This window comes from Vipera berus, assembly GCF_964194415.1.
Source record: "Vipera berus genome assembly, chromosome: 8".
Classification (NCBI taxonomy): Eukaryota; Metazoa; Chordata; class Lepidosauria; order Squamata; family Viperidae; genus Vipera; species Vipera berus.
The window spans coordinates 18189311-18202413 of NC_138211.1; the positions used below are offsets into that span (position 1 = coordinate 18189311).

A 13103-nucleotide genomic window follows, 5' to 3' on the forward strand; every position below is an offset into this window, starting at 1 on the left:
TGAAAAGCTTTCACCGAGCACTTTTTCCTTCCCAGATCTCCTGTTGCCTTCTGGAAGTGGAGAGTTTAAAGCCTTTGTATTTTCTCCATTCCTCCATGATAAAAAAATAATAATCATAATATAAAAAAATAATAATAATTTCCTGTAGACCCAGCATTGCAGTTAAGGTGCTGGTGATGACCTATAAAGCCCTAAATGGCTTGGGTCCGGGATATTTGAGGGAACACCTGCTGCCGGCATCAAGTTCCCTTCGTCCAGTGCGCTCACACAGGGAGGGTCTCCTCAGGGTGCCGCCGGTAAAAGACTGCCACCGGATAACACCCAGGGGGAGGGCCTTCTCTGTGGGTGTGCCTGCCCTCTGGAACCAGCTGCCCGTGGAGCTGAGGACTGCCCCTGACCTTCGTTCATTCCGCCGGGACCTGAAGACCTGGCTCTTCGAGCTCTCCGGCCCCGGCTGAGAATTTTTTAACCGGGGTTTTTATTTTAAGGGATAATTTAATCTTTTTTAATTGTTTTTTAACTTTTGTATTTTGTATTGCTGATTTTAAATACCCTGTAAACTGCCCTGAGTCCTTCGGGAAAGGGCGGTATATAAATCTAATTAAATTAAATTAAATTAAATTAAATTAAATTAAATTAAATTAGTTATATGCAAACACTGGAGGTTTTTAAGAAAAGATTGGACGACCATTTGTCTTAAATGGTACAGGGCAGGGGTCTGCAACTTGGACAACTTTAAGACTTGTGGACTTCAGCTCCCAGAATTCCTCAGCCAGCTGGCTGAGGAATTCTGGGAGCTGAAGTCCACAAGTCTTAAAAGTTGTCGAAGTTGCAGACCCCTGGCATAGGGTTTCCGGCCTGAGCTGGGGGTTGGACTAGAAGACCTCCAAGGTCCCTTCCAACTCTTGTTATTCTGTTAAATACATCTCTAGGCTTGCCCCCCCCCCCCTCAACTCAAAATAGCTTATTTTCAGGTGATCAAAATCAACCATGGCCGCCCTGCTTTTGTCAGCTTTGTTTTATCTGTAGTCTTTTCTATAGGTTATGCTAAACATGTCCCCACGTGGGATGTCTCCAGAACCGAGACAGTCATCAGTGTGATAGGGCAGCACAATGGGCTGCACCTGGGCTGCTGTTGCCCTGCCCCTTTGAGACCTCTCCCTGGTCAACACAACCACTAGTGGCAATAAAAGCTGAACGGAGAGGCAGCTGATGGGGAGTGTTCAAGTGAGAGAGAAGGTGGTTTGCCTTCTTTCTGGGAAATAAAGCCTGAAGCAGCCTAAGGCAAATAGTAAGACATTATTATCCAGCAGTAGGACTTACAGGGAGTAGTAGTAGTGGAAGAGCAGCAGTAAGAGTTGTCGTAGAACTGGGGAAGAGTGGAGTAGTGAGCAGTAAGAACTAGTTTTTTAGTACTTACAGTATGTGGGTGTTGCCTAGAAACCTGCATCATTGTGTTGGCTTCCTTGGCTTTTGCATTCTGACATTCTCCCCAGAGTTCTAGAATAGAATAGAGCTGGAAGGGACCTTGGAGGTCTTCTAGTCCAGCCCCCTGCTCAAGCAGGAGAACCTAAACCATTTCAGACAAATGGCTGTCCAGTCTCTTCTTAAAAAATTCCAGTGTTGGAGCATTCACAGTTTCTGGAGGCAGGTTGTCCCACTGGTTAATTGTTCTTACTGTCAGGAAATTTCTCCTTAGTTCTAGGTAGCTTCTCTCCTTGATTAGTTTCCATCCGTTGCTTCTTGTCCTGCCTTCGGGTGCTTTGGAGAATAGCTTGACTCCCTCTTCTTTGTGGCAGCCCCTGAGATATTGGAAGACTGCTATCATGTCACCCCTCGTCCTTCTCTTCACTAAACTAGACTTACCCAATTCCAGCAACTGTTCCTTACATGTTTTAGCCCCCAGTTCCCTAATCATCTTTGTTGTTGTTCTCTGTACTCTTTCTAGCGTCTTGACATCTTTTTTACATCATGACGACCAAAGCTGAACAGAATTGATGTCTGGTACTCTGTGGAGAGATCATTCTTCCTTCTCTCTCCATGTACAATGTGGGAAGCTGTGGCCAAGATATAAAATTATCTCAAACCATTGGAATCCTTGTTTGGATTGTTCAGAGGTGTTCCCCTATCTTGGCTTGCCAGTTTAATAACAGTTCACTTTTGTTCCAGGCCTCCATTTTGAAGGTTATAAAGAATTAGACTTAACTCTTTCTCTGCTGACAGTGAAGTTGATAGAGGTTCAACTCTGCTCTTTTTCCTTTTGCTTCTTTCTTGTTAGGGTGGATTTTTACTTGATAGCTCACTACTCACCACAAGGTTGTGGCATCCCTACTCACTACGTCTGTGTATGGAATACAGCCAATCTCACTCCTGATCACATGCAGAGGTGAGAGTGTATGTTATCGCTCGGTTTCAGATTTTGTTTTCTCATTGAACAGGAGGCAGAATGTGAATCTAGTGAATTACGTAAAGCAGGAAGTACTGAATACAACAAATGGATGTTTTGGAGCGGGGAAGGACTGTAATTATGAATGTTAGGATTTTGTTTCATGGTTTCGTTTTATTTTCTACACGGTGTGTACAGCTTTGCTTCGTACTCAGTACAGCAGCGTGAATGGAAGGGGAGAGAAAGTGAGGACTTCCTTGCTTCCTGGTTTAAAAAGCAGTTGCCTGGAGGGTGGTCCTCCAGCTGTGCTGTGCCCTGGTTTGCAAGATGGTGGGACGGCCCCAAACTTTCAGTTGCCTACTTCCAGGGGCTTCCTTGCAGCTCTTTGGCCAATATTTTTCCTTTTAAGAGCTTGAAGCAGGACGAAAGTGGCTATGTCTCTCTTTTTTTCTGGATGGAGTGAATAATTTCCTTTGCAAGAGGGTAAAGTAAATCCAAGATGTGAAGGGAAATCCATCGGTTTTTCCCTTGCAGCATTTAAGAATGAATACTAATTGGAATATATTGGAGATTAGGGACTTGTCAAGCTATAATAGAAATACCTTGTGGGTCCAGGTTATAGAAGCGGGTCTTCTAATGAGGAATTTCCTTCTCACACTCCTGTTTTTTTATTAGGCTGACTTTCAAACTTTGCCACCTCTACTGGAATTGGCCAGGAACTATCCGAGTGCCTGCCCCATGCAAATACGCGCATAAGCTGGCTTTTCTCTCTGGGCACGTTCTCCACCACGAACCGTCAATTGAGCTGTGTGAGAAACTTTTCTTCCTGTAGCTTCTGCCATGGGCCGCCTTCAAAGGGAGAGCGCGAACGCCCTTATCCGAGACGGCATTGCCCAGTTCCAGCCCTTCCCAGTTTCAGACTACTCCCCTCCACCCCTCAACTGGGCACTCTGTTTTATAATAATGTTTATTTGGTCAATGACCAGAAGAAGAAAAAAGTTTTTAAAAATTACACCACCATAGTAAAATAGAAAAGATGAAGCAAACAAACAAAGATAAAAATGTGACTGCTATAGCAGTACATTAATTGCTTGTACAAGTGTACTTCTGTCGCAGGGCACACTATGCAGTAAAATATATAACCATCTTTAAACAAGCTAGTACCAGTATGTGTTAAATCTAAAATGGTAAATAAAACAAAAAAATATTTCCAGTTATGCCTTATTTTCATTGCAGCAACACAGAATTTGGCTATTGCATAGGTGATAACAGGTTTCAAATCTTGTAGAAGATGGTTCATAGATGGAATAGCCTGTTGCCTTCAGTCTGAAATGTCATATCCCTTATTCCAGTGGTTCTCAACCTTTTCTTCACCAAGGACCCCCATGAGTACCTTTTGTAGCCATGGGCCCCCAAGACTTACCGTAAGTTAAGATTTAAATCATAACATTACTTCAAGCCTTCGCGCACACCCCCTGTGATGACATCATGCCCTCCAGGGGGTCATGGACCCAAGGTTGAGAACCACTGCTTTATTCATCGAGCAGTTGTTTGGCTTGGTCATATCTTAAATTAGGAGTGGTACAAAAAGCTCATATAATGCCAACTTGTGATCTGTGAACTGTTTCCAGAAAGAAGGGAAATTATTAAAACCAAAAGAGTTAGTCTGACTGGAAAGAATTGGATTTTCAGCCAATAGTTTATCTTCCTCTTCCAAACCCTTACCTGGATGGTGGCATTCTTGTCTCAAGCCTTAACTGTATGTTTGCTGTTCCATTGGGCGCAACAGGGATGGATCTCAAAAATTTTGCTTGCACTGTTTTGCCTAATTTTCTACCTTTCTGCCCATAGAGGATTGGGACCAGTTGGTTGGCTGGCTCAGGAATTCTGGGAGTCGAAGTCCATGAGGCATAAAAGAGCCAAGGTTGCCCACCCCTGGTTTAGCCTGAAAAAGTTTTAATGCTACCGGGATTGTCTTCTGATGGTATAAAACATGGGTGTCAAACTCATCGCATCGCGTGACGTGTCGTGACGTATCGTGACTTTTTTCGCAATGCCAATGCTGGGATGGGCACCGCCTCCGCATGATGTAACCGGTCCACGGGCCGGCAGTTTGACACCCCTGGTATAAAACATCAACCTAAGACCCCTGGTATAAAACATCAACCTAAAACATCAACCTAAGACGGGTGGGGAACTCTGGTCCCTTTATGACTTGTGGACTTCAACTCCCAGAATTCCTGAGCCAGCATGACTGGCTCAGGAATTCTGGGAATTGAAGTCCACAAGTCATAAAGGGGCCAGAGTTCCCCACCTCCGACCTAAGAGCTAGCTGCACTACGTGATTCTGATGCGCTTTCCAAGTGCCTTCACGGCCCAAGGCATTCAAATATAGTAACCCGTTTTAACTTGTGTCCCCCTATTCTCCGGGATTGTTGGATGGCTCTCTTGAGCGAAGATCAGAATTTTAGATCTATCAGAATTAAGAACCAGGGGATTTTGTCCGCAGTCCCCAAACATGGCTGCTGTTGCTCTTTTCCGCCTTCTAAGGGTTCGTGAAATTACGACAGCAGCAGCAGCAACGTAGAGGAGTAGAGGGAATCTGCACCCTGCTAGTTTAGGTGCATCAAAGTCTGGATTATGGAGGTGTACCTTTGAACTAAAATACGAGTTGAAAGAAGAGGAGACGAGAATACACCCACGTCTCACTCCTTTCTGAACATTTACTGTGCCAGAGGGGACCCTTAGATATTGGACCTCACTCTTAAAGTGGTGGTGGTCGTATAATTCCTTTTGTCAGAAAGCGGAGATACTGCTCATTACTTATATTGTTTGCATACCTGGAAATTGAGTCAAAGGCATGTTTAAAATCTACAGCGGCCACGAAGAGGGAGGATTTCCCTTTTTTTTGAGTGTATTTTTGTATAAAATGGCGGAGCACCAAACTGCGGCCTGTCGTTGCCCTTCATTTCTCTAAATCCAGATCTAAATCAATGACCTTGGCTGCTGATCTTGGATTATGCCCTCTTGTCTCTATCCAGTCTTGGAGCTTGAGATTTAATATGTTTAGCAAATTGCTAATAACACTCACCAGGTGACTGGCAATTGTTCTCACTGATCTTTTTGTAAATTTGGGACTATTATTTCCAGCCCCCTATCTTTCTGGGACATGACCAGTATGATCTATAAATGTAGATAAGGGTGCTAGCAGTGGCACCCACCAGTTAGGATTATTTTTAATTACTTTAGGCAAAATAAATTAGACAACCAATGCAGTCAGTCGGGTTGCCTCTCACACTGAATAAGCGCAGGCAGCCTTTTGTCAATAGGGAAATGTCTCTGACTGTCGCACAATCTCTCACTTGGCATTAGGTCAAAAGCTGACTTTAAAAAAATCAACAAAGGTTGCAAAAAGGGAACCACAAGGAGGCAAGGAATATTTTTCTACCAAGTGGTGGAGAACCCAATAATTGATTGTTCCTTTCTAAAGTCGGCCCGTTCTTCAACAATGATATTTTCATTTGGTACCCATCCAATTAATTTTAGATATAAAATCTGGCATAAAATTTGTTTACTGTGTTTGATAAAGTAGTAGGACCATAATTTGCAGAGACAAATGTGTTTAGTTTTGTATAATGCTTTCGCTATTGCATAAAATTCTTTTCTTGCAACCCCCCCCCCCACACACACAAAACCTCCTATGTAAATGGACATTGTAGCTTATGGTCCATTCAACCTCTATTTGCTGAGCCAGTCATTGATATCCTGTTCTAAATGTGGTGACCTTTTGCATTGAACACACAAATATGGCCTTCTATGCTTACCACGGCAGAAGGCCAATATTGAGTACATAACCTTTTCTGGACTGGAACATGCTTGTCTAATTTTCCTGATCTTGGTATCTAGAACTGTAGTTCTTCATGCTGTTAATAATTTACCTTCTCTACTAGCACTGAAATCTCCTGATATGCTTATTCAGCTTTATTACCCAATTCCTCCATGATTTGTCTGCACTTTGTCCAAGTCTACCAAATGAAGTGTTCGAACAGTTGCTTCTTTTTTTTTTACAAAGAAAGATAAGCTGTGTGTTGTCTGAAAGCTTCCTAGAAAAGCAGAGCGTTCCTTTGCAGGGTTTGAGGTGAAGGGTGTATCTGCTGCCTTATAGTTCATGCCTGTTTGTATCTCCTGATACTGTACTTGTATATTTCTCAATAAAGTAGATATTTAAAAGCTGAACTCAAGTTTCCAGGGTTCTCTCAGCCCAGATTCCTTCCCTGAAATCTTATCGATTCCCCACTGAACTTTTTGCAGCTTTGGGAATACATACACCTGCTGAACTTAAAAGAATTATTTGTGAAGGGAGGTTTTCAAATTGGCAATAGAGGAGTTTTATTTATTTATTAAATTTGCACGCCATCTATCTCTCTACCATGCGGCTCTGGATTAAGAATTAAGCTCTTGATATTTTTCAGTGTGGTTACTTGCAATCTTTTTTTTTTGGCATGATAATAAAAAGGATTCTGGAATTTAGGAAACCGCAAAATGCAGTTTGTAATGCCCTCCACTTGGACTTCAGAACCTCATTTTTACACATAAAGCTTTCTAGGCATGCTTTGGGCCAACCTAAAAGGAGTTGTGAAAGTTTTGGGGAATGACCCCAGCAGTTGGCTGGAAGGGACCCATTGTCTCCTGCTCCAAAATATATTGCCTCATCTACCTAGGCCACCGTGCTTTTGGCATCATAACTGAGTGATAAGGCCGCTTTTTTCATGCACAAAAACCTGTGCCCAGTCTCCAACTAAAGTCCCTGGGAATGGGAATGGAAAAAGGAAGCTGGACCATCTGAATGAAATGTTAGAAGCGGTGGATGTCAACAGGGTTAGGGTTAGAGTTGAATTATTTTTCTAATGGAATACCTTTTAAACACCCCAGCCATGCTGAGCCATATTTCAGTTGAATAAGAATCTGATCTTTTCATAGACATCCATTTCTTTGTCCTCATAGCTGTCATTTGTAGATCTACTTTTGATGCCATCTCTTGTCAAGTAAAACGTGTTTCTTATCTGCCATTTCAGAACGTCAAAAAAAGTCAAAAAACCTGTAACAGCATAGGAGTTATTCAGATTTCTTCCATTATATCTGAATCTATGGACACAGTCTATCCATAGAAGCAACCATCACTATCAATATAGTGGATGTCAACTTCTGATTCTATTTTTCAGAAGCGCCCTTCAGTGTTTTCAGTATTACGATGTTTTGTGCCGTTTTATATGTCCTAACCAGGGCTTTTTTTCTCATAGAACGCTCAGAACGGAGTTCCGGCACCTTTTTTGGATGGAACCTTGTAGGGTAGGCAAGGCGGGTTGTGTGACATGTGTGAGTTCCGGCACCTTTTTCTTTTACAAAAAAAGCACTGGTCCTAACCTAGTTCTTTAGCTGTTAATCAGGCTTGTATATTTCTCTTCATTAACTAAAATCTTTAGTTCTCTCTGGTGTCTAATTTTCAAATTGCCTATCTGTCAAGTCTTTATCCAAATAAATATAGGGCTGGGGTTATTCAGAGTTAACGTTTTGTTTTTCCTTTCGGTGAAAGGGCTGCAACTAGCCAGAGACCCTAAATTTTTTAACTCTTTAGCATCCTCCAAATAGGTGAATTGTGTTTCCACGGCTGGTGATAAGCCGTGACTTACCTGGAAAGGTGAGAGAGTGTTTCAAAAACCCTTTACGAGTTCAGTTTCCCAGCCAAAAGCTTGATTAGTTGATAGGTGCATGTTAACAAACAGAATTTCCATCCAGCAAACACTTCAAGTACAAATTGTGCCACAGGTGGGGTTGCATTTGATGGTAAATAAGTAATTTTTATTTGGTCAATGATCAGCACAATGCAAACAAAAAGACAGATCCACAGAAAGAATAATTCAACAAATATGACTCAGAAACATCTCGGGCAAGAGAAGGAAGTGGCAAAACAACATTGTGGCAATGGAAGTAATTACAGTTGTCTTAAAACTAAAAAAAAATGAAAGTCTTCCAAGTAATTCTTCAGAGCACAATATTTTTAGCACTGAGGCTCTAATCTAGAATGGAACATAATAAAAACTATAACCACAGCAACTATACAACAGTCCCCAAAAAAGGAGGGGGGGCAAACAAGTGTTGGAAGGTTTCAAATGTTTTAAAAGGAAATTCACAAGGTGCTTATCCCGTCTTCCAAAACATTCATGTAGAGTTAGGCCTCGACTTATGACCACGATTGAGCCCAAAATTTATGTTGCTGAGACATTTGTTAAATGGGTTTTGTCCCATTTTATGATCTTTCTTGCAACAGTTGTTAAGGGAATCACTGCAGTTTTTAACTTGGTAACACAGTTGTTAAGTGAATCTGGCTTCCCCATTGACTTTGCTTGTCAGATGGTCACAAAGGGGAATCACTTGATCCTGTGACGCTGCAGCTGTCATAAATGCGAGTCAGTTGCCAAGCGTCTGAATTTTGGTCACGTGACCACGGGCATGCTGCGACGGTCATAACTCTGAAAAACGGTCATAAATCACTTCTTTCCAGTGTCATTTGGATGTCAAAGTTATTCAGTGAATAACTGAATGATCACTGAACACATATACCTGAAGTATAATTATTTGTTGTTGTTAGCTACGAAGTCGTGTCTGACCCATCGCGGCCCCATGGACAATGTTCCTGCAGGCCTTCCTGTCCTCTACCATCTTCTGGAGTCCATTTAGGCTCACGCCTACTGCTTCAGTGACTCCATCCAGCCACCTCATTTCTGTCGTCCCCTTCTTCTCTTGCCCTCAACCTTTCCCAGCATTAGGTTCTTCTCCAGTGAGTCCTTCCTTCTCATTAGGCGGCCAAAGTATTTGAGCTTCAACTTCATGATCTGGCCTTCTAAAGAGAGTATAATTATACAGACCCAGAATCTCCTCTCAATCTGATCTTTTAATTATATTCTTCAGGACTGACACATGCTTTGTTGACAGGTTTTTTTTAACCATCTTGTAGGTTCCCAAGCCATCATCCAGCCCATAACAGTAGGTAATATTGGTTTAACTTCAGGTAGGCAAATTTGCAGATGGATTATTTGCTTCCTTGTGATGGATGGGAGGGAATGGTTCCCCTGGTCTCCTTGGGATACTCGAGTACCAATTCAGTACACTCGGATGCCATTGATGTCTGAAGCAGAGGGCTGCCTGCATAGGGGTTAAAATCTGCAAAATTAATTGGCACTATCAGGTGGTAAGAAAGAGCTGAGGTGAACCTTCCCTTTTAATAATAACAGTGCCTTTATAAAAAGTGTTGAATCTAATGTTCTGTTACACTTTCCAACACAGCACTTTCTTGATAATTACCCAACTCTTTAAAAAAGTTGGTCAAACGTGTACATTCTGATTTGAAATAGATCAGAGTTTGGATACTCTTTGGGTACATTGTCTATATATCCCTCAAGGCATTTCCTTAAAGAGCTGGTTTTCTTGCTTACCTACAGCTCATTTATTCATTAATGATTTATAATCTGTTCATAGTCATCGCCCGGCCATTGTTAGAATGATATAAAGCCTGACTTTGTTATGGCTGCTTTGGTGTAACGATTGGTTAGATGATGCCAGATGATGCAGTATTTTGCTAGTGAGGGAATTATTCCCATTTAGTGCCTAGAGCAATTTCTTCATGATGCACACAGAGAAAGGGACATGGTAGAGTGCATTCAACTTGGAGCAAACATGATTTCAGGATATACTCCACTTTTAAAGGGACCAAGCCAATGACCAGGTGATGGGAAGATCTAAGGCAGGGGTCTTCAGCCTTGGCCCTTTTATGACTTGTGGACTTCCATTCCCAGATTTCCTCAGCCAGGCACGCATGCCTGGCTGAGGAATTCTGGGAGTGGAAGTCCACAAGTCATAAAAGGGCCAAGTTTGAAGACCCCTAATCTAAGGCATTGACCTTCAACATGGTCCTTTCAACTCACTTTTTTATACTTTAAAAGTTCGTTATTCTCCTGTATGAAGGGAAGCATTCTTATGATCTTTCAGATGCCCAGTGGAAGGAAGACACCTGACTTCCTCCAACACTCAAGTTAACTAGGAAATAAAAATCCTCCAATCAAAGTCTCGTTTCTTGTCCAAATGGAAAAAAATGTATTTTTCTCTTCTTTGCTTTATTTCCCTATACTTTCTATTTTGTTGTTGGAATGAGGTTACAGCCTTAAGCTAATAATGATCAAAGAGTCCTGCCTGCAGGGAGGCAAACAATCTAGCAAGCCCGTCATCTTTTCAGCTCTTCTGCAATTTCCATAATTACCACCCCTTTGCTGGCTATGAAAATTACAGCCACCAAGACAACAGGAGTGCCTGTCATCTGTCGTTTGAAGACAAATGACTTCTAGGGCCCCTTTTCATGTGGCAGTGTCCCATAAAGCCTCTGGGAAGCTGTTTGGTCCTCAGTGCTAAGCTATTTACGGGTGGGCAAGCATTAGCTTGCAGAAGTTCTCTATATTACGTAGGAGAGATGAAGAAGCATCTGTGTTGCCTTGCATGTAATAGAGTAACAGAGGTGGAAGGGACCTTGGTGATCTCCTACCTAGTCCAACCCTTGTTGAAGCAGGAGACCCTTTGCCATGTCAGACAAATTGTTGTCCAGTCTCTTCTTTAAAACCTCCAGTGGTGGAGCACCCATAATTTTTGAAGGCAACCCATTCCACTGATAAATTGTTCTCACTGTCAGGAAAGTTCTCCTTAGTTCCAGGTTGGTTCTCTCTTTGATTAGTTTCCATCCATTGCTTCTTGTCCTGCTTTCGGGCGCTTTAGAGAATAGGCTGATCCCCCCTCTTCTTTGTGGCAGCCCCTCAAATATTGGAACACTGCTATCCTGTCATTCCTAATCCTTCTCTTCATTAAACTAAACATAATTCTAGCAACCGTTCTTTGTATGTTTTAGCCTCCAGGCCCTTAATCATCTTTGTTACTCGGTAAAAGTCCTTGAGATCCCTGACTTGACTGCGTTTCTTACACCTTAGCTGGGTAACCTCAAAGGTGCCTCAACGACTCGCTAAAGGAATGCCAATGACCAGCTGTCTGTAAGGAGTATAAATCCTTTCATTCCCCACCATACAGTCAGACTGAAGAAGCTTCTTGGATGAGAAGTAAAATGTCTTCAAAGAGAAAAAAGAAAGTCCAGTTGCCTCTTGAAAAAGCAACTTTGGGACAACCATGACCTGGATGACCGAGAACCTCCATAGACACTTAGCTGGGTAAGATTAATAGTTAAACTGGTGTTGAAAAGCTGAGTTTCCCCACCAGCTTGCAGTCCAATGCCTTTTATTTGAAGATTCCTGAAATGTCTTGCAAAGAGCCATGCCAAGGTCAAGGGTCAATCTCATCCATTCATTATTGATGCTACCAGAAAAAAAAAAACAGAACTGCTGCCTGCTGATGCATACACAGGCCAGTCCTGGCCTTAGATTGTAGTGGACTTTAATGTATTCCTTTGCACACTGATCTGCAATTATTTACAGGTAGTTTCCAACTTACAACAGTTCATTTAGTGCTTCTTCGAGGTTACAATGGCACTGGAAAAAAGTGACTTACTGTGTTTCTCACACTTACAACCGCTGCAGCATCCCCACGGTCACATGATCAAAATGCAGCTGCTTGGCAACTGACTCGTATTTATGACGGCTGCAGTGTCCCGGGCTCATGTGATCACCTTTTGTGAACTTCTGACAAGAAAACTCAATGGAGAAACCAGAGTCACTTTAACCGCTGTGTTACTCGCTCAGCAACTGCAGTGATTCATTTAACAATTGTAGCAAGAAAGATCTTAAAATGGGACAAGACTCACTTAACAACTGTCTCACTTAGCAACAGAAACTTTGGGCTCAATTCTGGTTGTAAATGTACACGATTGAATATATATATATAGCGAGTTGCACAAATGCCAATTCTCTGCAGCTGCAAAGCGACCGCAGTCTAGATGCATGTGTCAGAAAAACTCAGTTTTGATAATCTGATTTGCTCCTTGACTACAGTTGAGGCTGAATAAATACCAACACCTTTTCTGGCCTCTATCCTGCAGGACTAAATGAATGGGGGCCACACAATCACAAATGTTGTGTGGCTTTGGTTGGGCCAGAAAATGGGCTACTTGGGCATATGCCAAGATCTATCAGAGCTGCTGCTGGTGGTGGTAGTATAGTAGTTTAATAGAATGGTGATGGAAACTGGTGAACGGTAAGTGGGTAGGAAAAAAGCCTTGGTACTGCATGTCGGTTTTGGACTACATGCCGGCACGTCCATTTTATCAAGTTCTGCTTGTTGTGCAATGTTTGTAGTAGAATCACATCAGCAAGTTAAGAGGGTAGATTTTGCTCTTGGCCTCCTTCCTAGGTAGCCGTTGGCAACTGCAAAAGCTGGCTGGAAATTAATGCCAGGTTTGGAATGAAGCACCAAAAACTGGCATCGCTTTCATTCTCCAGTCCCCTGGATGACACTGATGAGGTCATGAAGGCATATGACCTGCCTGCCTGCCTGGCTATTAAGTCGTTCCATTGGTTATTGAACTCAGAAGATGGCTTGAGTGCCTCCCCTAAAAATCTATTCTCCTCCCAAATATTATGAACACATTTTTCTATTTGAGAAGTCTACTGAAAATTAGATAGCTTCTAACTTGCCCTGTATCCCAGTAAAGAGAAAACCTTACATAAAT

General features: G+C 42.3%; 1 protein-coding gene across 1 annotated transcript in view; it reads left to right on the forward strand.

Annotated features, from left to right (window-relative positions):
• The window catches only part of PIWIL2 (piwi like RNA-mediated gene silencing 2), a gene marked incomplete at both ends in the record, with an annotated part of 48655 nt that extends 45437 nt beyond the window's left edge, over nt 1-3218 (forward strand). Inside the window, 2 exons of the mRNA XM_081333476.1 lie at nt 2279-2386; nt 3062-3218. Coding sequence (XP_081189602.1) covers nt 2279-2386; nt 3062-3218 — 265 coding nt within the window. The remainder of the gene's footprint in view (nt 1-2278; nt 2387-3061) is intronic.
• Nucleotides 3219-13103: the final 9885 nt, after the last annotated feature.